We start from the raw sequence: 25,901 nt of genomic DNA, 5'->3' as shown, positions 1-25,901 counted from the left end.
ACATCACGGCGCAGAAAGCTCCTTCTTACGTGGTGTCTAGGACGGCCTCAGCTGTTCGCCAGTGGTGCGAGTAGCCTTACGCAGAAGGTGGCAGCCCCCAAGGACCAAGCGACCATCTCGGATGTATACCAACATGGCTAGACGAGGCCGCCGCCACAAGCGGCGTCCCACCACAAGTCGAGTTTTACTGCTGATTCACCACTTGTTGCATGCACCGCTCGCGAAGCGCTTGGCTTCCCAGGAGCGCGTTCGCCCGGTGCTATTGTATTTGGGCACAGTGCTCCTGCGCGCTCTAACGAGATGATGGCATACGCAAGTCCATTCGAGCCCACCCCGGCTGTAGCAGAAGCTCGCTTTTGTCGCCACGCTTACCGGAACGCTCGAACGAGGTCGGGTGGTGTCTATATGAGTGAACGGCTTTCGCCTTCGACCGACGTGGTCTGATTCTCAGTCTCTTATGTTCATCGGGTTCTTTCGCTTGCGCCTTTGTCTGTCTTTAAGCTCTTAGTTGTGTTACAGTATTATTATAACATCCATATACCATGGCGGTATCACTCCTTTCGATGGCTATCCTGGCGATAGCCGTCACTCCCATCAGCGCCTGCAACTTTCATACACGACGATCCAGGTCGTTCTCTAATCCCCACACTGGTACTGTCTACAAGCGGGCCGAAGAGGCCATCGACTTCGAATACGTCAACTCGTTCGACTGGCACACGATTAAAGAAGGTTCGTTTGGTATTCGTACTTTACTCTCCTCCCGCTAATCCATGACTTCAGAATACCAACTCTGCCATTCTGGCACCAGTCAATCTCCCATCAACGTCCTCTCCTCGCAAGGCCTTGCCACCACCCACCCCCCGTCCTTCGCGGGCTATGCAGCACACGGACCCACGACCGGTACTTTCAACAACTGGGGCTTCGGCCCTGCTTACACCATCGACCATGAGGAAGGCGCCGACTTCTCTACCCTTCCAGCGCTGAGCTTCGACAATCAGACCGTCTTTCTTACCGGCTGGCATATCCATTTCCCATCCGAACACCTGGTGGATGGCGTCCGCTCCCGCGCCGAGATGCATCTGGTGCACACGAACGCGGCCGGCGATGCTGCCGCCGTAGTAGGAGTGCGCATCGAGCCTTCCACAACAACAAGCAGCGCTTTCTTCGACCAATTGCCCACGTTGATCCACTTCAACGATACCGCGGAAACAGCAGGAGTGCACATGGATCATATGCTCGCGATTGAGGAGGTCGGTCAGGTGCAGGAGTATTGGACTTACGCAGGCAGTCTCACGACGCCTCCGTGCAGCGAAGGTCTCCGGTGGTTCTTGCCCCAACGGACGCTCAAGGTCAGCACCGAGCAGATGGTGGCCATGCTGGAGGTGAGCCGGTTCAGTCACCGGATTGAGCAGGTGGTGTGGAACCAGGCCATCAATGTATGAGTGGGCGCGAGTTGGTACGATATATTTCCCATTAGACGAAAGATCTTTGGGAGCACTGCGGGCAGGAGAACCAGACAACTCGTGGATGAAAAATAGCGAAGGGGGATTTGTATTCTGTTTGGAACTATTAGCGCGCATTGTGACGGCGTTGCTTCGGCACATTTTGACATATACCACTCACTGCATTGCTGGCGTTGGGGCGTTTTTTTCTCTATCTTGAGAGTCTATTTCGGATCTTTCCAGAAGTCTTGACTATAGAGCTTATCGGATGCAACGATCCAGCGAGGTATGTGGCCATTTCATTGGCGGCTTTGCATCCGCGTGGACGAAGTTCTCGGGTCTCGGGATGGGACCAACAAAGTCACGACTGACGAGGTTCGTGGCGTAAGAGGGTGATCCGATCCTCGGGAACACTAGGCTATCACAGTCGCAATCTACTGCTGTGCACTTAATTCATGTAGTGAGCTTGGGTGACGCGCGCTCTTCACTGAAGCCAGCCTCGTCTGTCGCCAAGGGTCAATGCGAGTGAGTAAGTAAGTAAGGCATGGCATTGTCCAGGCCGGATCGTTGCCAGGGTGGTTCACTCTCTGACTGATGCGAGGGGCTTGATGCTTGATTTCGTAGAAGAAAATCTAGATGATGGATTTTTTTTGTGTTGCGAGGCCACGGCTGGATCGGATGGTCTTTGGTTCAGCAGGGAGCAGGGGAGGCTAACAAGCTTGGTTCAGGTCACACAGATTCATCATTTCACTATGCGAGCTATGCTGCCGCCGAGGGTATACCGAAACAAAATGGGGCGCCGCAATTGCTGAACTCATTCGATATCGTGGAGAGCTGTTGGCGACGGAGCAAACATCACTTCTTCCACGCCCTAGAGGTGGAGGTGACGTCTCCAGCTGCTCTTCTCCTTGTCCTGCCGGCCTTGCGCCATCCTCTCCTTCAGACGGTCCTCCTCGATGCTGGTGGCTCCCACGCTGTCGGCGCGCTCGGCGGCCGCGACGGCGCCCGGTGATACCACGGGCTCGAGCGAGTTCTTGCGCGACTCGAGCGTGATCCGGCTGGCGCGGCGGGTGGACTTGCTGGAGCGGCGGCCGTCCCTGGTCAGGTGCTTGCGGTAGAATTCAGAGTGCTTGAGCAGCCAGGGCTCGATGAAGGCGTCTGCGGCGTAGGGGTTGGTGCGGGCTGAACCCTCGGGTTGGTCGACGGCAAAGGCGTTGGGAAAGGCTTGGGCCATGGTGAAGATATGACTTGGGAGGTTTTGATCGTTGGAGACTGAACTGTGCCTGATGCTGGTGGTATGAGGTTATTGAACGGAGTAGTGGGGATTGAGGCACTCCATGCTGAGAGGCAAGGGCGTACTTATGCTTGGGCTCGAGACTCAGTAGCAATTCACTCGTATGTAGACCCAATCCTCTCACAGGGAGAGATGACGTCGCCCATGGTTGTGGTTTCGGGTCATATGCCTCGCCCTCATCTCATGCGAACCAACACGAGCCTCTCAACCTTCTAGCATCCGAGTGATCACCGTAAGCAGCCGCCCTGCGTATTTCGCGGCTTTCGTCGTTCAAATAGGGAACCCGCCTGAATACGGGCCGATGACTATAGACCACATAGCGTTGGACCCTTGAGGTCGGACTGGCAAGTTCCGATGCAGCGCGAGCCTCCAAGTCAGCAAGGGTCCCGGGCGGATGTGGTCGGAATCCTGCTGAGACGGTAAGGAGCCTGCGGGCCAGTGAGGGGAGTGGGTGCGGCAAATGCCTCAACTTTGCTCTCGTGCGTTGTCATGGAGGGTAATACGTCAGCGGAGCGTCTCCAGGACCGACTTACCAGTTCTGAGTGATATTAACTTAAGGGGGACGGTCCGACTTGGAGATGCGACTTGCTGGCGGCGAGATTCGCTGGTGGTCGGCCCGTCCGTATCAGGAAATGCTCCCGTCCGCGCCAAGTGCTGCCGACAAATTTGGCCTCCAGGGCAGTTGCACGCCCGTTTCATTCAACACAACGAACAAGCCAATTCTGAATGGCCACAGCGTGGTCTCATCCTGATGCAACAAGGCACATCTCTTCAGCGAGCACCGGGGCTCAAGCTCGTCAAAGATACGCCCAAAGGTAGGTGAGAGCCCGTGTTGCACATCACGAAACATCCGACTCGTTCACAGCATGATGTGTACCACTTGCAAAATCCGAAGACCTCAATCTCTGACAGACGCAACTCTGCCGTAGGACGAGGCGTTTTTGCAACGTGCGCCATTCCTGCAGGAACAGTCATCGACATCAGTCCCGTCTTGATTTTCCCGAACGATGAAGTTGAAGCCCACACAAGTCGAACATTGCTGCAGCACTACACATAGTCAGTTCCGCCGTGCTACCCGAGGCCTTAGTTCTCGCAACTTCGAAGTCAGCAATTTTACTGATGGTCCGTCCCAAGTACATGGCCGTCCTCGATACCCGGCCAACCACCAACACAAGCCATAGCACTCGGCTTGGGTTCACTCTTCAACCACTCCACGCTGCATCAGAACATTGGTTGGAAGCGTTTGCTCAACGACGAATGTCTCATATATACTGCGCTTCGTGACATTGTGGACGGCGAAGAGTTGTGCATATCGTACGGCGGACCTGGTGTCCTCTGGTTTGAAGACGCCGACGCCAAGGAAGTTGAGGAGGCGGACCGAAGACAAAGGGCTGAGGAGTTGGGCGATATAGGACGAGGTGAGTTGGATATCAGCGGACTCGGACAGATCTCTCTCGATGCAGAATAGCAGACGCTCCTGCAGAGAGGCGTGGCCGTCATCTGCAGCAGCTTTCAACTCTTGATATGGGTGTCGTGCAGACAGTGCACCGTCGCTGACCCCGACTACAATACACTTATTGTCCTGCAGTGACGCGGCACTACTAACTCCAGATGCACCGTGTTCAAGGCAGCGCCACCGGGCGTTTGCCGATTGAGAGGACTGACTCTGAGTAATGCGGAGGTCCACCCCAGAATCCACCCCGCATCGCAAAGCCAACCGAGAAAATCTACCGATTGCTTAGCCTAAACTGCTAGTAAGGGAAGGTACTCTCTGCATACACCCCGCTCTATCTCAATTTTTCGGCGCAACTATGGATGATCATCAGACTTGGTCCACTAGGGTGCAAACCTCGGTGTCATTGTTCTTACTTCGGTTCGACACCAGCATCTGGACCCAATCAGATGACCACTGTGGTCAGTACGGCAGATCTCTTCTCAAGGCGTGGGTAAACCAAGGCCGGCCCTTCTCCCCGGGGCGCACGTCTACAGCACGTCTGCCACGATCGACAATCAGCCTCAATGCCTTCCCCATGCGCCAAGGCTGCGCTTGCTCGACGGATCGTGAGTGAAGTCATGCACCGGCGCATTCCTTGAATAGGCATGTACCACTGCTACATCGCCATGGATTTCAACTTAAGAGTGCCAGAGCCGGCCTACGGCTGGATTGCACAGTCACGCACATACAGCAATGCAGCTCTCCAGAATCCTCTTCGGCTTGGCAACAGTGCCTCTAGCTGCAAGTAGAGCATTCAACAGGCGGCAGTCTGGCGAGTCGGATCTCTCGGGCATTGAGCGCATCAATTATACCTACTTCGGTGGCAATGATGGACCGGTCACGGTCGACATAGGGCTTAATGCCGGTGGAAGGAACCAAACAGCCCCGATGCTGTATGGATGGATGTTCGAGGATATCAGCCATAGCGGCGATGGCGGTATCTATGCTGAGGCCATTCGCAATAGAGCGTTCCAAGGCTCTGACCGCGAGAACCCTGGCCTTCCTTTCGGTCCTTCTCTTGACGGATACTATCCAGTAGGCAATGTTACGCTCAGACTGAGCCGTATGCAGCCGCTCTCGGATGCACTACCTGTTGTCTTGGAGATGGAGATCGACCCAAGTGCAGAGGGTGAGGTCGGCTTCTTCAATGAAGGCTGGTGGGGCATCAATATCGAGCCGGGCACGTACAACGCCTCCTTCTATGCCAAAGGAAATGGAGCCAAAATGAATGGGACCCTATCCGCTGTCGACGTCTCATTGCGATCGAATCTGACCGACGATGTTTGGGCCGAAGAGTCTATTGAGCTGACATCCGAGCGCAACATCAGCTACTTCGATTGGACACGGTTCGAAACGCAGCTCACCGTGACCGAGACGGCACCAAACTCGAACAATTCGTTCTATATCACATTCAATGCCTCCGAGGTTGCCGGAGACGTCTTTTACTTCAGTCTGATCAGTCTCTTCCCTGAGACCTACAAGGGTCGGCAGAACGGCATAAGACGAGATCTTGGTCAGGTTGTCGAGGACCTCGGGACTCGATTCTTACGCTTTCCAGGTGGCAACAACCTTGAAGGCGAATCTATCGATCAACGCTGGAAATGGAACGAGACTCTAGGGCCACTTATTGACCGCCGTGGCCGAGTTGGCAATTGGGGGTACTACAACACAGATGGGCTTGGCCTGATGGAATATCTTTACTTCTGCGAAGATGTCGGTATGGAGCCGATTCTTGGCGTCTATGCAGGCTACTCTCTCGACAATTACGGCGCTGGCGAGACCTCTTTCCCCGAAGACCAGATGTATCTTGTGCTAGAAGATATTCTCAACGAGCTAGAATTCATCACTGGCAATACCAGTACCACCTGGGGTGCATACCGGGCCGAGCTCGGTCACCCGGAGCCGTTCGTGCTCAATTTTGTCGAGATTGGTAACGAGGACTGGTTCAGCAGCAGCTACGGTTATCGCTTTCCTTACCTATATCAGGGCATTAAGGATGCTCACCCGAATCTGACGTTGATATCGTCGGCGTATGACGAGAGAGACTACAACCTCAGCATACCGGCAGGTGCTATCTGGGACACCCATCATTACGAAGAACCGTCGTACTTCCTTACGAATTTCGACTTCTACGACAACTGGCAGGAGGAAACAGGTAATGAAGGTGTCGGCGTGTTCATTGGCGAATACTCGGTCTTCCAGATCGACACTCCTGACGGCGAGGTTAATTTTAGCCGTCCGGCCGACATCCACATCGAGTACCCACAGCTTCTGTCCATCATCGGCGAGGGCGTGTATCTACTTGGCGCGGAGAGGAACCCCGACGTCGTGCGTCTCTCGGGCTATGCTCCCAGCTTCTGCAATCTTAACAGCGTTGACTGGGATCCTGACCTGGTCTCGTTTACGGCCAACTACAACGAGACGGTGCTCTCGGCGAGCTACTACCTGCAGCAGCTATTCGCTCACTATCACGGGACCGAGACTCTGCCTGTGACAAACCCGGAAGGCGATTTCAATCCACTGTGGTGGAGTGCTTCCATAGACACTGGCTCAAATGCGGTATACTTCAAGGTCATCAACAGTGGCAATAGCAGTGTGGCACTGACCATCGACATCGGCGCAGATTACACAGGGGTCAATGGGACCATCTTGGTATGTACACCTCCATCAATGCTCCTGGAAACCTTGATTGACGATATGAGCAGACCGCACCCAGCTTAGACTCGCAAAATGATCCAACGGGCCACGTGGTGGTGCCCGAATCCATTTCTGATCTTCCAGCACCATCTGGGCAGTCCTTCACATGGAATGTGCCCTTGTACTCGGTCAATGTCCTGCAGATTGACTTGAGCTAATGAAAATGAAAAAGGGGTTGAGAGACATGCGAGACTGCAGTGAGACCTTTGTTGACGGAAAGACGAGGGATGGGAAGCATCCGAGCGCTTGAGACGGCCACGGCGGCTACTTCGATTGCGCCAAGCTTCGCGCAATGTTGATAGAGAGCAATGATTCAACGAGACTAATTCGGCGTGGCGCCGTCAGAAACGAGATATTCGATACTCTGTATTTCGTAACCGTCTTGTCTAGACCACATCCCGAGCTAGGGAAAAGGGCGTTCGGGTAGTGGAATAGACTTTACCAGGTGAGCGGATAGTCGGTAGCTCTGAGGCAGGGCGCCATGCGTCGTGACGATTCTCTTGACGCCTTTTGGCCTGCTTACTGCAGGTTTGTGCTTTGCCCCGTAAATCGGAGTGTGACAACCCAGCACTGCAGGGGGAACATTGAGCCTCGGCAGCTGACATCATGCCCGGACTTGTGCAGCAGCTCTTGTGGCAGCTACAGCGTCGTGCACTCGCTCCGGTCGCCGTACAAGTAGAAATTGACTGTCCGGCTCGTGTTACAGAAGCAGTTTTCCATGCCCGGACGTTCCCGGCGTGGTGAAGTCGAGTTTGAGTGCCATGAGCTTAGCAGTGCTGCCGCATGCTATTGGTGGAAGATGACCAGCGTAGGCGGCCGTAGCGTGCCTTAGGCCCGGCGGTTACATGCCTGTGAGTGCTCCTATTCGCTTTTGATAGGCTGTATCTTCGTGGATCCTAGCCGATCTGGATGATCGCGGCCCCCAAGTGCGTCGTTTCTCAAGGGTTTCCCCAAGCGTTTTCTGCACTCTGTTCCTGCGCGTCACGTCCCTCTGCCAATCAAGTCACTACCTCTGCTGCATTTCACCGTTTTCCTCCTCCCATTTCACAATTCCAAGACGTCTACTCCGACGGTCCGCCCCTCAAACCCTGGACCAACAGACTTGCCCTGCTGCCCTCCAAGTCCCTGCTTGCATCCTGGCCAATCCATCCGGCGGAGCAACCGCTGACAGACCTCAGGGTCCGTGCATGCGCTCTCGACCTCGCCATGAACTTCATCGTAGCCATGTGTGACCTCTGTCCGCCTTTTACTCCTTCCACGCACTCACTCTGCTATCACCTCGTGTGGCGGGGCTTAACGTCGGTTGCTGCAGCCGTCACCTCGCTCGAACCATTCGAAACTCTCGCCGCGCTGACTATGGCCGTCCCCATCTGAGCCGATAACATAGCTGCACCCTGCTGATCGCGTCCTGTCTTCCTCTTAGTCCCTTCCAAACCACCGTCCCTTACACTCGCTTCCGAAGGAGAGCTGGCTTTCTTTCTTCATCGGACGTCATCCTATATGTCTGCCTCTTCATAGCCGTGATCGCGGCCAGACCTCTGTTTACTGCGACATAGCCAATAGATCGACATTGAAACGGGCCGGACCCCATACTCCACCAGGTCGACCGCGGGGCTGATGAGCTTCGGATATAACACAATCAAATCCTCATATCGGGCTCCGCCACATACACGACCATGCCTCCACCCGTCTGGTCTGTACCAGACTACCTGGATGCGCGGTCGTTAGGAGACTTGGACCAGTCTCAAGATTTGGTCAGAAGAGTCAATGTGCCGATCAACAGCACAACGCCGCCGGCGCTCGAGGAGGCTATCCAGCAGGACCCTTTCTCACAAGCCGGCAAATATGGCCTGCTCTTCGTCTACTTCGCCGTCATCCTGCTAGTCGCGACTGCATTCATGCGCGTCTTTCACTACTGGGGCGACAAGATCCGGACCGCCCTACACAAAGAAGATCTGATCGAATCGGCAAAGGAATGGAGCGCCAACTCAGCTATCCCAGACACCGATTCCGTCATGCCAACGAGCTCGCAAACCGACGGCTCAACCAGACACTTCTTTCCAGCGACTGGCCCCCTCGTGCCCCAAAAACCGAAAAAGCAGGCGGCCGTATCAGCGATCGCCCCCATTAACAACATCATTGCTGTCTTCCGTTGGGTGTTCTACCGTCCCATTCCGCCACTGCAGATATGGAAATTCCGTTTCGTCTTCCCATCGCTGAATGTCATCGCAGTGGTCTTGGCCGCAGCGATCTCGTCTCTGTTGTACTGCTTCCTTCCACAGCCGTACTTCTATGCCTCCATGTCGTACGGTTCGCCGCCGTTGGCAATCCGAGCAGGCATGATCTCGGTGTCACTTCTTCCCTGGATCGTGGCAACCTCGGCGAAAGCCAATATCCTCACCTACCTGACAGGCATCGGACACGAGCGGCTGAATGTCCTCCATCGATGGGCGGCCTACTTGTGTGCCGTGTTTGCCGCCATTCATGCAGTACCATACTGGTGGCAATCAGTCCGAGACGAGAGTGGATTTACCATCTTCAAACTCTATTTCAACCAGCAGTACTACATCTATACCACAGGTATCGCGGCAGTCGCGCCTCTGATCTTCCTGGTGCTTCACTCTCTGCCGATCATGCGTGCCAGGCTGTACGAGTTCTTCGTCATTCTGCATGCACCAGTTGCATACGCCTTCGTTGGGCTGCTGATGTGGCACTGTAACAACTATCTCACGTCTTGGAGCTATCTCTACACCACAATTGCACTCTTGGCGCTGTCCCTCGTTTCGCGCGCCTTCTACTTGAACTGGATGAACCCACTGCGCAATTCATTCCTTATCGGAGAGGAATCGGCTGTTACCATCCTGCCAGAGAATGCCGTCAAAGTCACGATTCCAACCCAGAAGCGATGGAAACCAGGACAATACGCCTATCTGCGTATGCCGGGCGTTGCACTCTTCGAAAATCATCCATTTACCATCGCTTCGCTGTGCAGTGAAGACTTCCCTTCAGAATACGGCGAGCAGTATCGTGACATGATGCTAATCTTCCGCCCGTTTGGTGGATTCACACGCAAGCTTTACGACACTGCTCTCAGGAAGGGCCCGCACAAGACTTACCGCGCTTACGTGGACGGCCCATATGGCGGCACACAACGGCAAATGTCCAGCTTTGACAACGTGGTTTTCTTTGCTGGTGGCTCCGGAATCACCGCCATTGCGTCGCAGGTCCTGGACCTCGTGAAGCGCATGCGCGACGGCAAGGCAACGACCACCAGTGTCACAGTTGTGTGGGCCATGAAACGACCTGAGCTAATGGAATGGTTCAAGGAGGAGCTCCGAATCTGCCGTGAACACGCTCCCCCAGGTTCGATGCAATGTCACTTTTTCATCACTGCTGCGAAGCGCTATGAGAACTTTGGGGCGCAGCCACCGAGGGAGTCGCAGCGATACAGTGGCTTCAAGGAGAAGATCAATGATGCGCTCCAGGGTGTGGCATCAAAGCGCAACTCTGCTCTCATAGAGCAACACCCTGATCAGAAGCCGTCTCCGGAGTTCGATGCCATGACTGCCCTTCCACAGGCGGCCTACCTCTCACCCGACAGTGCGCGTCGTCCGCAGCCATCGCCAACGACGGCGCAGTACTTTCCACCACCTCCTACGACTAATCGCCAGAGCACCATCTCGATGGCACAAAATGACGCTATTCGGCGGTTTGATTTCGGCTTTCCCCAGACGCCGACAGCATTTCAGAAGAATCTCATGCGCTTCGCCTTTCTGCCCACCACGATACGGCGTGACGGATGGCGAACAGAGTACGGTCGGCCCGACATCCCATACTTGTTGAAAGGTCTGGCACGCGAGTTTGGAAGGCGGAGCTGTGTGTTCGTTTGTGGACCTCCACAAATGCGAGTGGACGTATCGAGAACGGTTGCCGACCTGCAGAAGGAGGTCTGGAGCGACTCGGCGAAAGACGAGATATACCTACATGCCGAAAATTACGCTCTCTGAGCGACGACGCGCGGGCCGGACGACTTTTTGAATTTGAGCAAGCGAGCATTTCGAGAGAAGGGAACAGAATTCGATGAAACTGATGATACCCCCTAAACCACCATTTCCCACCACTTTTCGGTCATTCTGAAAGGCTGTGAGGAGGCTAGGACGGCGCCGCGATGAGCGCCTCTTTCATATACCAGCTATAGTGTACAGATATGCAGAGTCGAAGTCCAGATAATAATTACCTACCTTTCTGGTGAATCCGAGCCCACCAAAGTGCGCTGCAGGCATCACTGCGAATGCGCCATCTCCTCTCACCCGCACATTGTCTCCCACAATGCAGTCATAGCTCGGTAGAGATGATGTGAGCGGTGACAAAAGCAACCAACTCTAACCCGTGCTTGCTAAACATCCAAGACGGACGAGGTGGTGTACTACGAGGAAATCCCGTGCTTGCGGCCGAGACACCACGTGACAGACAGCGCGGCGGAGATTCGCAAGCGGAGCTTACAAAGGTGCTAATTGGCGGGTCTCACTGGTCGACCCAGTCACAGGCCTCAGAACTTCGCGCCAGTGACTTTAGACCCTAAACGCGTCTTCGACCGGAGTTCAGCTCGAGAATTCCGTGCCGAAAAAAAAGGACGAATTATTACCAACTTCAAGATTGCACGTGAAGCGCAGTACGCTCATATTCCGTCGTTCGTGGTCAGCCGTCTGTCTTTGCATGGGTCCCTTTTGTCATCAGAATAGCTGTGGGTCAAGTAGCCAACGCAGTGGCTTCGTAGATCCGAAAACACTCTATATAGGAGCATAACTGCCCCTGCCTCACGGAGTCCGACGGCCCTCCATCAATCCAAAACACGCTTCATTATCGTTGACTTGTCCAATTTATATCTATTGCGTGATTGTCGCCTAACGCTATTTCCGGCATCTCTACTTCCTGTACACTTCGCTTTGCTTTCTCTTTCCCATCCCCCTTGAGCCCACTGAACTTCCCAACATGTCCGAGCATCAGATCGTTGTCATTGGCGCCAGCTTCGCAGGCCTCACGGTGTCCCATAACCTGCTCAAAGATATCATTCCTGCCATCCCGAAACAAAAGTTCAAGGTCGTCCAAGTCGCACCCTCGGACCAGTTCTATTTCAAGATTGCTGCGCCGCGAGTTCTGATCAACCCGCAGTCGCTGCCCCTCGAGAAGGCCCTCATCGATTTCAAGAAAACCTTCAGCGGATACAGCGCAGAGCAATACCAGTTCATCAAGGCATCCGCTACCTCGATCGATCCTGCCACCAAGACTGTCAAGCTCAGCAATGAGTCTTCAGTCAAGTACGACAGCCTGGTCATCTGCTCCGGCACTTACTTCGATAATGACCTATGGTCGACAGCCCGAGGAGAAGAACCCTTGAAGGCCGCCATCAAGGATCTCCACGAGAAGCTTCCCAAGGCCGAGACCATCGTCATTGGTGGTGGTGGTGCAGCCGGCACCGAGACCGCAGGCGAGCTGGGCGACCTCTATGGCTCTAAGAAAGACATCACCCTATATTCGGGCACATCCCAGCTGCTGAACAATCTAAACAACAAGGCGGTGGGCAAGGATGCAGAGCAGCGCCTGCTCAAGCAGGGTATCAAGGTCCAGCACAACATTCAAATCACCTCTCACCGCTCTGAAGGCGGTAAAGAGGTGTTGCAGCTGAGCAACGGCGAGACCAAGACGGTGGACGTCTACATTGGCGCTGTCGGCGATAGACCCAGCACCAGCTTCGTGCCCAAAGAGTGGCTCGACGACAAGAACCGAGTCCTGACCGACCCTCAGACCCTGCGCTTGAGTGTGGATGGCGTCAGAGGCGTTTACGTCTATGGTACCGCTGCCAGCTACTCTAACGGCTCCATCGCCGACGTTATGTTTGCGAAGAAGGCTATTCTGGAGACCTTGAAGAACGATCTGGCCGGCAACGGTAAGGCCCTAAACCCCCTCGCTTTTCGTGTGCTAAATCCTTCCTAGAACCCGCCCCGCGGACCAAGAATGTCTACAAGAAGATCACCAGCGACATGCAATTTGTGCCTGTTGGGTCTACACAGGGTGTCGGTATTGCTTTCGGCTGGAAGGTGCCCAGTTTCATGGTCAAAATGGCCAAATCCAAAGACTTCATGATCGGCAACGCTTCGAAGGTCGTCGCCGGAAACTCCTAGGACTCGTGGGCGGGGCCCGGATTGGACAGAAGGAGTCGGCTTGCGCTTTCAGAGATACCCTGGGCATGTCTTTCTAGCGATTTTGGACACCTTAATGTGGTGTTGATAGATAATTGAAGACTTTGGATTTGAAACGCGTTTCGTGCTGTGCTTCGCATGTGCTCTCCGCATCTGAAATCGACGATCATGCCCCAAGAGCTGCGACCTAGCTGCACCCGGCTTCTCCCGGCCCCCAATTATATTTGCGCAGTCGCGGCGGCCCAGGGTCAAGCGATCGCAGCTTCAGTTACCAAAAAGTGAATGCTTCGTAGCTGCAGCTCCGCAACATTTTTCCCCCTCTTCCTCCGATTCTCATAACTCTGATACATAACGCTCCTTCTGTCTTCCTGCGCACGCCATGTTCTCTCTCCGTACCACATATTCAGCGACCACATCGCTCAAACACTCAACCACAGCTGCATCGTTACGCTATACCTCTAATATTATACGTTTACACGGTGTCAGAATGGCTAGCACAAGAACGGAGACCGATGCCTTTGGACCCGTGGAGGTGGCATCGGACAGGTACTGGGGTGCGCAGACCCAGAGGTCGCTGGGCAACTTCAACATCAACTTGCCGCAGGAGAAGATGCCCGAGGGTGTGGTGAGAGCGTTCGGTATCCTCAAGGGAGCTGCTGCTACCGTCAACATGAAATACGGCCTAGGTGCGTCGCTTCGCTGGAAAGCTCTCCATGTACCGCCGAATCGCACACTGCAGCAATGCTGATACCTTCACAGATCCCAAACTCGGTGAAGCCATCCAGCAAGCCGCCTCCGAAGTTGCAAGTCTCAAGCTCGTTGACCACTTCCCTCTCTCCGTGTTCCAGACCGGGTCTGGCACCCAGTCCAATATGAACGCCAACGAGGTCATCTCAAATCGTGCCATCGAGATCCTGGGCGGAACCATGGGAAGCAAGAAGCCGGTACATCCCAATGACCATGTCAACATGTCTGCCTCGTCCAATGATACCTTCCCTACTGTCATGCACATTGCTGCTGTTCTTGAGTTCGAGCAGAAGCTCCTGCCTGCCCTCACCCGCATGCGCGACACTCTCAAGCAGAAGTCACAAGCGTTCGAGAAGATCATCAAGATTGGCCGGACACATCTGCAGGATGCTACGCCCTTGACGCTTGGGCAGGAGTTTGGCGGCTATGTTGCTCAGCTTGACCGCAACATCGAGCGCATCAATGCTTCATTACCTCACCTCAGACAGCTCGCACAGGGCGGCACAGCCGTTGGCACCGGTCTCAACACGTTCGAGGGCTTTGCCGAAGGTGTTGCGGAGGAGGTCAGCAAGTTGACCGGCACCAAGTTCATTACAGCACCCAACAAGTTTGAGGTCCTCGCTGCCCACGACTCCATTGTTGAGGCTTCTGGATCTCTCAATACGCTCGCTTGCAGTCTCTTCAAAATAGCCCAGGATATTCGATATCTTGGCTCTGGTCCCCGCTGCGGTCTTGGGGAACTCATCCTTCCCGAGAACGAACCTGGCAGCAGTATCATGCCCGGCAAGGTCAATCCCACACAGTGTGAGGCCATGACCATGGTCGCGGCTCAGGTAATGGGCAACCACGTCGCTACCACTGTGGGCGGCATGAGCGGCCAGTTTGAGCTCAACGTTTTCAAGCCTGTGATGATCAAGAACCTGATGCACTCTTCCCGATTGCTTACCGATACCATGAATAGCTTTGTCGACCATCTGCTGGAGGGCCTGCAGGCTGACGAGAAGCGCATCTCCGCGCTACTCAATGAAAGGTAAGTCTTTGAGTCGGCCTTTATCCCTGGAATGCTCCCCCAAGAAATCTGTCCGACAGTCAGTGCTAACAACCCCAGTCTGATGCTGGTGACCTGCCTCAATCCTGTCATTGGATACGATATGGCCAGCAAAGTCGCCAAGCATGCTCACAAGAATGGCTTGACGCTGAAAGAAGGCGCCATGGAGCTCAAGGCTTTGTCCGAGGCGGACTTCGACAAATATGTCCGGCCAGAGCTCATGCTGGCGCCGGCGAAGAAATGAATCCGCAACGCATCGCCGACAAGGTGAATGGCACTTTGTTCAGGACAAGAAGTTGGCCATGTTTGGGACTGGAGCATGCCAATGGCTTTGATGATCGATACAGAGTGCGTGCTACGAGGTCTCAATGCACTGCGTTGTCTTTCACGTGCCATATCGTCGCAATTTTAGCTAAGTAGCTGTAGATTCTGAGCATCTGATACCCTGCCGCTTCACTCCGCGACCTTTTTCTTCGTCCATGTCCCTGGATTCATTGTCCTCGTCCGTTGCCGTTGTCCGCTGCCCTTGCCCTTGCGCTTGCGCTTGCGCTTGCCCTTGCGCTTGCCCTTGCGCTTGCCCTTGCCCTTGCCCGTTGTCCTCATGCATGCTGACCTCGAACCCGTTCTCATCTCCACGTCCTTCGACCATTGCTTTTGACGTTGGGCCAGCTTTTGAGTCATCATTGAGAGTCATCCATTGAGATCATTGAGAGACACTTGGTTTCGCCGCCAGCTTTCTTTCCGAAAGGCGAAACGACTACTCACAACCGGAACCGCGTGAAGGTGGTCTCTCGTTTTCCAGTCAGCCTCCTCGCCCAAGCAAACCCCGAAGGGGAAACCTGGACGGATCATAGGCATTTGTTTGATGCATTGGATCCGAAACAAAAAACCACCTGTGTTGCTGGTCAGGCAAACAAGGAGTTTTCGAATCTTCACCTCCGCCTTTCTGATTTTTTCAAGTTTGTTTTTGAAGCTTTTTTTTTTTCCAGGTTTGTTTTTGATGCTTTTTGATTCCCCGTCAGGATTTTTTTTGTGGTTTGTTTCTGTCCTCCAACACCTGCACAGCCGTACTCGCTAAGGAGCAGACTCAGACTGATCCCACCAAGGAGAATGCAGCCCACAATGACAAAGGAAAGACAAAGGAAAAAGTAACGACCCCAGACACTACTCATAAGGAGCAAGCTCTAAAATCCCATATGTAAGTAAGCGCTCCCATAGTCACTGCGTCCAGTGAGGATGGTTTGCAGTGAATTGTCCAAATCGGTACCAGACGGGAAGTCTCTGACAACTCGTAGTCCCCTGGCCAGTAGACCGAATTCACTGCCCTCTGCGGTGAAGATCACCTCGTGCAAAGCCGACGGCGCGACGCCGGTATGAGTTCCCCCAGATAGATGCAAAAGCCCCCAGATCGGACACCCAAGATGCCTTACGGCGTGAACACGGCACGGAGGTACTTAACAACCCCGTGTCGGTTTTCTGTGGGAAGGTCGGGGCCACAATAAATGTGACCCTTTTTCAGTTGGCTCCAGAACCAGTCAAAGAAGGGAACTCTGAGCTGGTCTGGATGGTCGTCCTCGATCGACCGCCAGCAGGTAAAAGCCACGTCTTCCCTGCATTCTTCATGAGCATCGCACGTAGGCGCAGAGCAGTCCCATTTCTGGGTTCTCTTTACCCCGTTTACGAGAGGCTCGGTGAATCGTACAACTGTGGGAAGCCGCAACTCCACCTTTTTTCTGTCAAAGACCTTCTGGTCCCCAGTCCGAAGAAACTTCGGAATCAGGGAGAAGGGTCTTTTCGCCGTGTCTCTCCGGCGATCGACAATCGAGGCCGTCGCCACCTTGGCCATTTGCTTCAAGCAGGGCTTGAGAGCAAAAGACTTCCGGTGGTTCTGGTTGAGACAACACACCTCACTCACGAGCTTGCTGGGGACTTCAGCAATCGTTTGAGCTTCTTTGGTGCGGAGGGGAAGAGAGGCCGGAGCAGAGGATAGGCAGGAATTCACGAGCCACGGCCGAGACCGCTGCTCTCGCTTCATCCGCCTATCTTGCAAAAGAGAGGAAGACATCTGTAGCAGAAGTTAGCAAATGGTCTCGAGGAAGTGCGATGGTCTACGAGTGGTTTACGGGTCCGGTGATAGAGCTCTCCGAGGACCGATCGAGGTCAGACGTGTTCCACTCACTGCCTCTTGTCACGGTCTCGTCGAGATATTCACCGGCCCGGGTTGCCTGCATTGTCGCGGGCAACCCTTGTCGTAATGTCCGGGAACTGGCGTGTTGGTGAAAGTGTCGAAGTAGGCTCCAACAACGTGAGGTGGTGACGATGTGCATTGACGGCCAGGTGAGGCGGCGCCTAGGTGGGTTGACGGCCAGGTCAGGCGGCGACCAGGTGAGGCGGCGACAAGGTCAGGCGGCGACAAGGTCAGGCGGCGACAAGGTCAGGCGGCGACAAGGTCAGGCGGCGACAAGGTCAGGCGGCGGTAAGGTGAGACGCCAGCGACGTGTAATGTTGATAGGCAGCGGCATGGCCATTTAATTCTTGGTGGTCGAGTTCCCTGAAGCGTCTGATGATATGCGAAAGGCAGAAATTAAGGCGTGGAGTTGACTGGCCGTAAGTGAAGGGCAAGGCCTAGGGCAGGGCCAAATAGGGGCGAAGGCGCAGCCGTAGGCGGATGCAGGGCTGCAAGTGCGGCGGTCTGGCAAGCCAAACACGCAAAGCGGCACCTGGAGCTCGCCAAGCGTAGGTAAGCTCCAGGTGCTATTGGGGGTCTGAAAGGGCTCAAAACCGCAATTTGGTGAGTCCAGCTCCAGAGTGATCTGATGAGTGCTAGATGGCGATGAGCACAAACTCCCTGCTGACCAGAAAGTGCTGCTTATCGTAAGGAATGATCCAGTGGCCTCATAGCCGAGTTTTGGTGAGTTTCTGGTGGATTTGTGTCCTGGACAAGCCAAGAGATACTGGTCGGCCAGATTTCCAGTGTGCGGCTTTTGAGGTCGAAAACTCATACCTTGGGAGTTCTACAGTCTACGAGGGGCAAGGGGGGCAGGAAACGGGAAAGGAAAGTGAGCTTACTTTTCAATGACTTGTGTGAGTGTATGATATGACCTGTGATGTGAATCAGCGGTATGCAAAGTTCAGAGATAGCCAGGGAGAGTACTCACAGAGAAAGCAGGGAAGGGACGAAGAAGAGAAATCGAGGAGGCGAGGGGGACAGGGCCTACTTATAGGTTTGGGCTCTGGAGCAGAGATGGGCTGTGCTCACAGAGTCGGCTAGGACAGTGGGAATCAGGGTTCATGTGTGTGGCTCTGAGCGCCCAATGGACGCGTGGGTTATAATGACGGCGATGATGTGTGTGTTGGTATCAGAGAGTCGAGTTCGAACTTGCTAGCGAGCTGTCCATGGCCAATATGAAGAGCAGGGTCAATCGATTCAGACCAAGACGAGCATTCTCATGTCAAGAACCATGTCGATTGCTTGGTTGTAGCCCGACTTTCAAGCTGTGGGCATTGTCCAAAATGGTGACAGAGGGTGAGAGTGCACCGCGAGATGACGAAAGTCTGGCCGAGTTCGGCTACGAGGGGGAGTGTTCGGAGGGGTGTTGTTGACGGCGGCCGTACTGAGCACGAGGCAGCGCCAGTTCTTTGATACGCACTCATTGGTGTAGCCTGCAGAATACATTCAGTGGCAGGAGAAGAGGCGCTCCTGCCGATACCAAGCACTTCCCAAGCGATAACGATTCCCATGAAGATCAATATTGAAAGTCCCACATGACAGCCAACATTTCAGGGAATCTCGCTTCGCGCCCGGCCATTTTGTGCTGACACAAGAGAACCACACAGTTTCCTATTTGGCAAGACTCTGATAGGAGTGTTGGACGGGGCAAGCGTGGCCATCGCGCCTTCCCTACCTTTTCTCTGCACTCCAGCCATCCTCGTAGCCGCAACTTGCGGCACTGCACGTGATTTCTGCCGTAATGGGCGATAGTGACGCCCCACCGCACAACAACTGATGACGACAACAGAAAAACATCAAATGACCCCCACAAGATTCTCGAGGCGCATTGAAAGTCCCATTGAGGGTGTTATTGAGACTGCTTGAAGTTCAACTAAGGTAAGGATGAGGTTGAAATTGAGCTCGGGTTGTTTGACAGCCGAACCAGCGCTAGGATCGAGATCCGGGGTGGGCAAATTTAGGGGTCCAGGCAAAGCTGCCAGGGGGCGTTTGTTCTTGGCGGCTGGGATCCTGGGAATTTTCCAGAGTGGTAGTACTCCAAGACCCTGCTGAGAAGAGCTGATCTGCGTTCATACCTGAGGTGAATGCCGCATCTATTGTCATTTTGAGCCAAGCTAATTGCAATCGTGTCACACGCGCAGACGATTGACAAGAATACTTTGATACAGGCTAGTGTAGACACAGCGGATCGCCAGCTGTTGACGACAGGAGCAATACAAATACAGAGCAAGAAAATCGCATGTAGATTGCCCGCGTCTCAACACATCGCTTATCCGGTGCGATCCAGTTGACGCTACATCTCGAAGGTGAGTCTACCCAAAAGCTAGTCTTTGCTGGCCTTTCTCTGCTTTTCCAGCCTTTGCACTTCCCCGACCTCGTCCGTTTGCGAGTCCACCGCCACGCTTGATCTTAGAAGCTGGATGTCCAGGAGGCCGGCCCTTGGTCTGCTCGTGTTCTGGCTGAACAGGCATCTGCGAGTCCTGAGCCTGCAAGTCTTTGGCAAAGTGCCAGTCCTGATGCTGTTCCCTATCTCCTTCCGGTATCTGCTTGCTGCACTCTGCGCAGAAGAAATATGTTGCAGTGTCCCGCTCAACTGAACCACTCATATTAGCCGCCGCGTCATGTTCATCTTCACCGTACATGTCACGGTCCTCTTTTGCATCTGAAATGCGTCGATCCCCTTCCGCATCGTCATCACCGCGGCTATCATCCCTAGCAAAAAAACGTCCAATATCTGGGCCGTCGAGTTTGCGCTTCTTCGTTGGGCGCGTGGCGTCATTTCCTGGCACAGGCGTTGCGCTGTTGGACCTCTCTGCCTCCAGCGCCTTCGCCTCATCGCCCTTGACCAAGAAACTACCGATGCCTCTGTTGCCCGTGATACCATCCTCAAAACCGCCAACGCTCAAGCTTAGATTAGCACAAGGCCACGCGCGACCATCTACCACAACTTGACCCATCAAAGTCTTCGCTAATTCGAAGAGTGTGTTCTCGTCGATCTTCTTCCCGGTCGAGATGGGCAGCTGTTTGCTCCTTGTTGTACCACCCTGTCTGTGGTGCAAGTTCATAGTCTTTGGTCGTCGCCTGTTTTCGGTGACTCCCTCTTCGACTAGTCTCGCGTAGATATCAGCAACGAAAATCCTCAGCCACCTCACCGCCTGCTCAAAACTGTTGATGCTAGGACGGAAAGACTTTGCCGATAGCATGCTCTTGATTTGTGTGCGCGAGTTCACCTCCGAATTATCTTCACCACGTATAATGCCATGCAGCCAGGTGCCGGTCTCATCACCGGATTTTGCCTTCATCGTCTCGAGAGGAACCTTGAGTAGCTCCGTGACTTCTTCAGTGTTGAAAGTCTCGACAATCTGGTCACCAAGTTTGCCACCAAGATTGCGTATTTTTGTGAACTTGAAGCTGCCCAGAAAATGCTGCACTGCCCGGTTCCGGACAATCGTCTGCTGGTTTGGCTTCTTATAGCCGGCTCCCAGCTTAGCCATCATCTTGTTGCGCGCAATGCCAGCAGACGTGGTGTAATGTAGCTTTTCAAAAATCATGCGACGCACATCTCTAACAATGGTACTGCCAATGTTCATGCACACATCGTCCCAGTCTGGGTCGTCGTCTTCTGTTTGATTATCGTCAAGGTCAATTAGCGCATCTGCCTGCCAATCTAGAGCAGTAGATGGTGGTAAAGGGAGGCGTTCCGTAGGATCATCATATGGTGCAATTCGTAGTTCAGGATGACGCTCGAGGAGTAGGCCATGAATTTGTGCAGAGAGATCGAGGAAGACTTCATCTATCGACGCCTTTTCAACTCTCTGGACTGGAGGCGCAGGAAGGAAGTCTTTGATCAGAGCGAGGGACTTTCTGGACTCTAGCCGATAGGGGTCAAGTGATACCTTATCCGTTGAGATGTGCTTGTCCGCGCCGTCCCGATATGCCCACTTATCATCGCCTTCTCGCCATGTTGCGACGTGCTGTAGGGTGATTTGTGGGCACTTCTGGCGCGCCTCCGTCGGAGTGACATGTCGATTGAGACCAAACTCACGAGCAGGATAATTGATGGCGATCAAACCTTGCCACTGTTGCACTCCGAGTGGTTGATCTGGAGGAAGACCGAGTCGCACTGACTCGCACTGCGCATAAAAAGCGTCATAATCTATCAGTGCAATGCAACGGAGCGGGCAATTCGTAGAGGATTGCGCGAGCAGATTCAGTTGCTTGTATGTAAATCGTGATTTGCGCCGGCGTCCACCAATTGGCGAGGACGCTACAAACGGCTGCGATGAGGACATGGCTTTTATGGAGGAAGTGGGGTGCAGTCGTAACCACGACCATTAGGGACCATGTTGTTGATCCAAGCTAAGCAAATCTGTGCGAAATCTACTGTCTTGCACACGATTCACTTCGAGATCAGATTTAGGAGATGCACGCGTCGTGAGAACGCGTTGACGTCACTCCAGTGCCACGGATATAACCCGATACGGTCTAGCACAACCTCGCCAGCTTTGGGTACGGGCAGAGAGCGCCTGGAGGCTTGCCTGAAGGTCCCTTGTGCCTCCTTCCAGGCTTCATCATAACCGTTCGCCTTTAATAAATCCGCTTTCATCTGACCTTCGGCCCCGAAATGTGGCCCATGGATGGTCCAGTGCAGCAGAAATGCGCCTGCCTGCTGTAGCTTACGCAGTCCGGCTCGGCTGAGTTCCAACACTACAGCGAAATGGACGGCCGAGCCTCATGCGCAGCAGCAAACCAGGCGCGGTTGCGTGCTACACAATCCAACACTGTCTTTAGCACTAGAATTCGAATATATGGCATAGCTGCGAATGATCGACTCGACATATGCCCGCAATACGTATGGTTGATACGACCAATGCCCTTAGGCCACCCTATGTTTGGCGTGGCTGAGCATTATTTAGCTCGGGCCCGGGTTCGGTCTCCACAAAGCGAGTGTGCGGCTATGAGGCTGTACGAGCCACCCCGCATCACCCCAACGGCTGCACCAAACGCTCGCTTCTGACTTAAACTCACATACTCGGCGATATGTGCCATACTAGACTGCGGCCGGCGCAAGTCATAGCGGACCCGTCTAGGCAACGATAATAGCGTACGAGAGTGAAGGACATAAAGGTAGGTCATGTCCATCAGGATTGTGAAGTTCACCATCCAGCCAATAACGCATCTGCTGTAATCGATCCAACCATTACCACTCATAAGAATACTTCCAAGACACATACCTGTACATCCTTTTCTAAGCCAACATGGGCCTCGTCAAGCTTGCTGCAATTGGCGGTGTAGGCTACTATGCTTTCAGGAAGCTGAACAAGGACCGTGATCAAACTCAGAATCCCCAACAGTCTCACCAGAAGCCATCCCAGCAACATCGGGACAATCTCTACCAACCTGACTACTACAACTACAACGGCCTCCGAAGCCCCGAAGACGACATGTACAACGCTCCTTCGGAAAGGCCTCGGTCATACAATTCGGATGCGTCTCAGCGGTTGCCGCATGAGAAGCCTCTTCAGATGAACTTCGTCGAGCCATCAGAGAAGACGATGCGCATGATGATGCCCGAGCGGTAACTAACAGCATCGGAGCACGAGAGCGTATGGAAGCTTGGTTTTGTCAACATGTATATTTTGCTGGGTTGGCGTTGAAAGCGCTTTAGGGTAATCTCTCTTCAGTATCAGGCGGCTGCCACGGGCTGTCCCCGTCTTCATCAATATTTTCCAGATATCTTTATCGCGATAGACATTCCAGATCCCTTCGCTGTTCACTTTTCCCCTTTCATGGTCACCTTATATCCTTCAGATCGCCACCGAAAACATCTCCGTCCTTTCCGAGCTTTTCTCTCTCCGTCCTCCGCTTCTTCTTCTCGCCCTCCCTCTCGCTCTCGCTCCCTTCCCGCTTCTCTGCTTTCTTCGCCTTCGCGACTGCCACGATATCAGTCTTCTCTGGATCCTGACACTTCGCCAGCTTCTTGCCGATCCTCCCCAGCTCCTTGCGCTCCTTCTTGTCGTCTTCGGGGGATTTGTACTCCTCCAGCATGGTCGCGCATTTCCGTACCGTAGCCGTGAGCTTGCTCTGTAGTGCCTCCAAGTCCGCACCCACCGGCGGCTCTGATGCCAGCAAGCTCTCAAACTTTGCCGTCAGGTACGCCACCGTAAGCTCGCTGTCCGCCATCAGCATCGCTGCTAGCCAGATTTGTGCGGGCGTGTACAGAAAGTACACATCTGTCATCTGCGCCTCTCTTCTCAGGAAACCCTTTGCTTTCACGATTGCCGCCTCGAGTCTCTTGACGGCTTCCTTCTCTCCGCTCAATAATCTGCCCTCGGTGATGAGTTCTCTCATTTCAACACTGCCTCCTTCCAGTCCTCGGAACGGGTGCCTCACGTCTAACGTGAATTTGATGCCCTGCAGCAGCAAGAACTCTGGTGCTTTGACTTCATCCTCCGTGACATTCGTCTCCTCTGCAAATGCTCGGACACTGACGTGCTGGTGGTCCGCTTTGGTGGCCAAAAATAGCGCGCACGCGATGATGGATTTGGGGTGGTAGGTCATGGGCGAATTAGTCAGGTAGAATCGGCGGAGGTACTGAATGGCGGTCGATTGCAAGGAAGAAGGGGTGTGAAGGAGCTTCCCCATCTCGACAATCTTGTTGGAGCCCCATTCGATGATTTTGAGCTCTTCATCGACAGTCAGCGTATCGACTTCGCCGTCTGAATAGGACGCATCGTTGCCGTTGGCGGTCTGGGCACGGTGGAATGCGGCGCGGACGCGGGCGGCTGCGTGGGCATTGGTGACAGCGCGTCGCTCAGAAAGTTGGGAGTGAGTGAAGGACCAGTGCCGATACTGGGTAGAGGAACGGTAGAAGTCGTCTTCTATCATTATTTCTCTGATGGATCTTTGGTGTTCAGGGAAATAGGAAAGTAGTGGTGTTCAGCTTCTTAGCAGCTGTTCATGACGTTTCCCCCCTCGAACAGTGGCGACAGAAATCCCTTTCGAAGTCCAGCAATTGCGGTATGCGAGCCCGATATGATTTGGCAAGGTGTCGAGCAGATCGATAAACACAAGGCTCAACTATAAGTCACCATTAGCCCAATTTGGCGAGGCAAACTAGGCGGGGCCACACATCACATGCCTAATCTCGGCACGAATACGCAATACCATCTAAAGAAACGAAACAAGGCGTGATGTAGAATAACAATGAGTTGACTGATTGAGTGTGTCAAATACGTCTCAAGTAGCCACACATTCAATATCTACCATGGCGCCCTGAAGTGGTGGCCAAGCTCAGACCACACCGTTATGCATGCTGAAAGGACCGTACACCAACGCTCAAGCCAGTTCTCATGGCAGATCAAGGCTCCCCGAGAAGTCTCGCCGTGATGTCTCCCATGTACGCCTCCTCAAGCTCGTAGTCCTGGCCGCCGTTTCGGTCAATGCCAACGTAGTTGAATGCCTCTACCACTCTGTCCAGATCAAAGCCCATCATGACAAATCTGTCGATGAGATCTTTGTTATACCCATCATACGCCTCTAAATTTGCGGCTTCCTCCCTTTCTTTGCTTTGTTGCTCCGCTGCCTCGATGTCCGCAGCCGAAGATCCACCGCTACCTTCGCCGAGCATCGACTTGGGCGCCCCAGCGTATTGAACTGACCATTGGCGTGCGATTCGTTCGAATTCCTTCGGATTTTTGATCATCTGCTGCGCAACTACAGCATCTTGAGGGTCCTTCGGCTCCGGCGAGCTCAAAAGCGACTGTAACGATATCATAGCACTCTTGATCGTGAGGACCGGTGACCATCCTGTGCTAAGCGTGTCGAGACAAATGGCACCCTATGCGAATCAGTATTGGCCACACGCATGATGAGATCCTAGGCTCACCGTAACGCTGGATACGTTGGGGTGCCATATCTTGGTCAAAAACTTCATGACCGGGGGCTTGAACGGATATTCATTTGGGATGCTAATGTCGACTTCGAACGTCCCGCCCTCATATGGTGTTCCCGGTGGGCCACTGAACGAGCCTTTAAGCTTAGTCACACTGTCATTGACTGTGTCAACATTAATGTGAGAGACATTATCGGATTTGATGTCTGCAAGCTCCTTGGTAACTCTGCGTGCTCTGTGACCGGCCATCTTGAGTCTGACCGGTGCAATGCGTGGCTCGAGGCTCGAGAAAAAGGTCCGATTAGGTGGAGAGATCAGCGAGGATAAGATGGGCCGCGTTCGATAGCGCGAAGGACGGTGGCCAAAAGTTTTGTTTCAGAGACGGAACGTGGTATCTCAGGTGCGTGGAAGGCACTAAAGGAATGTGGAAGAGAAAGCGGGAACAAATCTGGTTGTCTGGCGGCTGGAATCACATCGAGAAACAGAGAATAAGCTCGTGGGGTTAGTATGCGTGGGGATGTTCCGAGATGGCCAACACTTGATAGCTTCTAGCGGAGATCGTGCTTTGGTGTGTGTTCCTTGGTGTAGGAGCGCACCCCTAAGTGGTATTACGGCTTTGATGTTGGTCGTGTGGCGGAGGAGGGAGGGTGCGCCTCACTTCGACCGCTGAGTTCCAGTGGCACGCACCGCGGCAGCGGCTGCGTCACAGGCACCAAATAGCCTCAAGGCTACAGCGGCCCCACCCTGTTCGGTTTACGGGCAGACAACGTAGAAGCTCCAAAGTGCCAGCAGGCTGCTCGAAATTTCGCGCACTGGTGTCCAAAGCGTATGGACTCTAGTGGTATGAGATCTTC

At 53.9% G+C, this 25,901-nt stretch overlaps 11 protein-coding genes across 11 annotated transcripts; 7 read left to right on the top strand and 4 right to left on the bottom strand.

Annotated features, from left to right (window-relative positions):
• Positions 1 to 542: 542 nt before the first annotated feature.
• On the top strand, positions 543 to 1,442 carry HMPREF1541_04579 (uncharacterized protein; the record flags this gene model as incomplete). The annotated part of the gene is made up of 2 exons (XM_008718924.1): positions 543 to 729; positions 781 to 1,442. 2 exons carry the CDS (start codon positions 543 to 545, stop codon positions 1,440 to 1,442), a joined length of 849 nt encoding a protein of 282 aa, XP_008717146.1.
• An 871-nt stretch (positions 1,443 to 2,313) lies between these two features.
• On the bottom strand, positions 2,314 to 2,676 carry HMPREF1541_04578 (uncharacterized protein; the record flags this gene model as incomplete). Its single annotated transcript, XM_008718923.1, has 1 exon — positions 2,314 to 2,676. The coding sequence occupies one exon, from the start codon at positions 2,674 to 2,676 to the stop codon at positions 2,314 to 2,316; it is 363 nt and encodes a 120-aa protein (XP_008717145.1).
• A 1,197-nt stretch (positions 2,677 to 3,873) lies between these two features.
• Positions 3,874 to 4,020, top strand: HMPREF1541_04577 (uncharacterized protein; the record flags this gene model as incomplete). Its single annotated transcript, XM_008718922.1, has 1 exon — positions 3,874 to 4,020. The coding sequence occupies one exon, from the start codon at positions 3,874 to 3,876 to the stop codon at positions 4,018 to 4,020; it is 147 nt and encodes a 48-aa protein (XP_008717144.1).
• Positions 4,021 to 4,924: 904 nt separating this feature from the next.
• HMPREF1541_04576 (uncharacterized protein) lies at positions 4,925 to 6,952 on the top strand (the record flags this gene model as incomplete). The annotated part of the gene is made up of 1 exon (XM_008718921.1): positions 4,925 to 6,952. The coding sequence occupies one exon, from the start codon at positions 4,925 to 4,927 to the stop codon at positions 6,950 to 6,952; it is 2,028 nt and encodes a 675-aa protein (XP_008717143.1).
• A 1,652-nt stretch (positions 6,953 to 8,604) lies between these two features.
• Positions 8,605 to 10,935, top strand: HMPREF1541_04575 (uncharacterized protein; the record flags this gene model as incomplete). The annotated part of the gene is made up of 1 exon (XM_008718920.1): positions 8,605 to 10,935. One exon carries the CDS (start codon positions 8,605 to 8,607, stop codon positions 10,933 to 10,935), a length of 2,331 nt encoding a protein of 776 aa, XP_008717142.1.
• A 985-nt stretch (positions 10,936 to 11,920) lies between these two features.
• On the top strand, positions 11,921 to 13,110 carry HMPREF1541_04574 (uncharacterized protein; the record flags this gene model as incomplete). The annotated part of the gene is made up of 2 exons (XM_008718919.1): positions 11,921 to 12,875; positions 12,923 to 13,110. 2 exons carry the CDS (start codon positions 11,921 to 11,923, stop codon positions 13,108 to 13,110), a joined length of 1,143 nt encoding a protein of 380 aa, XP_008717141.1.
• A 505-nt stretch (positions 13,111 to 13,615) lies between these two features.
• On the top strand, positions 13,616 to 15,167 carry HMPREF1541_04573 (fumarate hydratase, class II; the record flags this gene model as incomplete). The annotated part of the gene is made up of 3 exons (XM_008718918.1): positions 13,616 to 13,814; positions 13,888 to 14,905; positions 14,984 to 15,167. The coding sequence occupies 3 exons, from the start codon at positions 13,616 to 13,618 to the stop codon at positions 15,165 to 15,167; spliced, it is 1,401 nt and encodes a 466-aa protein (XP_008717140.1).
• Positions 15,168 to 19,465: 4,298 nt separating this feature from the next.
• On the bottom strand, positions 19,466 to 21,445 carry HMPREF1541_04572 (uncharacterized protein; the record flags this gene model as incomplete). Its single annotated transcript, XM_008718917.1, has 1 exon — positions 19,466 to 21,445. The coding sequence occupies one exon, from the start codon at positions 21,443 to 21,445 to the stop codon at positions 19,466 to 19,468; it is 1,980 nt and encodes a 659-aa protein (XP_008717139.1).
• A 966-nt stretch (positions 21,446 to 22,411) lies between these two features.
• On the top strand, positions 22,412 to 22,735 carry HMPREF1541_04571 (uncharacterized protein; the record flags this gene model as incomplete). The annotated part of the gene is made up of 1 exon (XM_008718916.1): positions 22,412 to 22,735. One exon carries the CDS (start codon positions 22,412 to 22,414, stop codon positions 22,733 to 22,735), a length of 324 nt encoding a protein of 107 aa, XP_008717138.1.
• Positions 22,736 to 22,946: 211 nt separating this feature from the next.
• Positions 22,947 to 24,041, bottom strand: HMPREF1541_04570 (uncharacterized protein; the record flags this gene model as incomplete). The annotated part of the gene is made up of 1 exon (XM_008718915.1): positions 22,947 to 24,041. The coding sequence occupies one exon, from the start codon at positions 24,039 to 24,041 to the stop codon at positions 22,947 to 22,949; it is 1,095 nt and encodes a 364-aa protein (XP_008717137.1).
• A 472-nt stretch (positions 24,042 to 24,513) lies between these two features.
• HMPREF1541_04569 (uncharacterized protein) lies at positions 24,514 to 25,296 on the bottom strand (the record flags this gene model as incomplete). The annotated part of the gene is made up of 2 exons (XM_008718914.1): positions 24,514 to 24,993; positions 25,042 to 25,296. 2 exons carry the CDS (start codon positions 25,294 to 25,296, stop codon positions 24,514 to 24,516), a joined length of 735 nt encoding a protein of 244 aa, XP_008717136.1.
• Positions 25,297 to 25,901: the final 605 nt, after the last annotated feature.

This window comes from Cyphellophora europaea, assembly GCF_000365145.1.
Source record: "Cyphellophora europaea CBS 101466 unplaced genomic scaffold supercont1.4, whole genome shotgun sequence".
NCBI lineage: Eukaryota > Fungi > Ascomycota > Eurotiomycetes > Chaetothyriales > Cyphellophoraceae > Cyphellophora > Cyphellophora europaea.
Note: the sequence above shows the minus strand (reverse complement) of the source record. Positions and strands in the feature narration are given on the sequence as shown.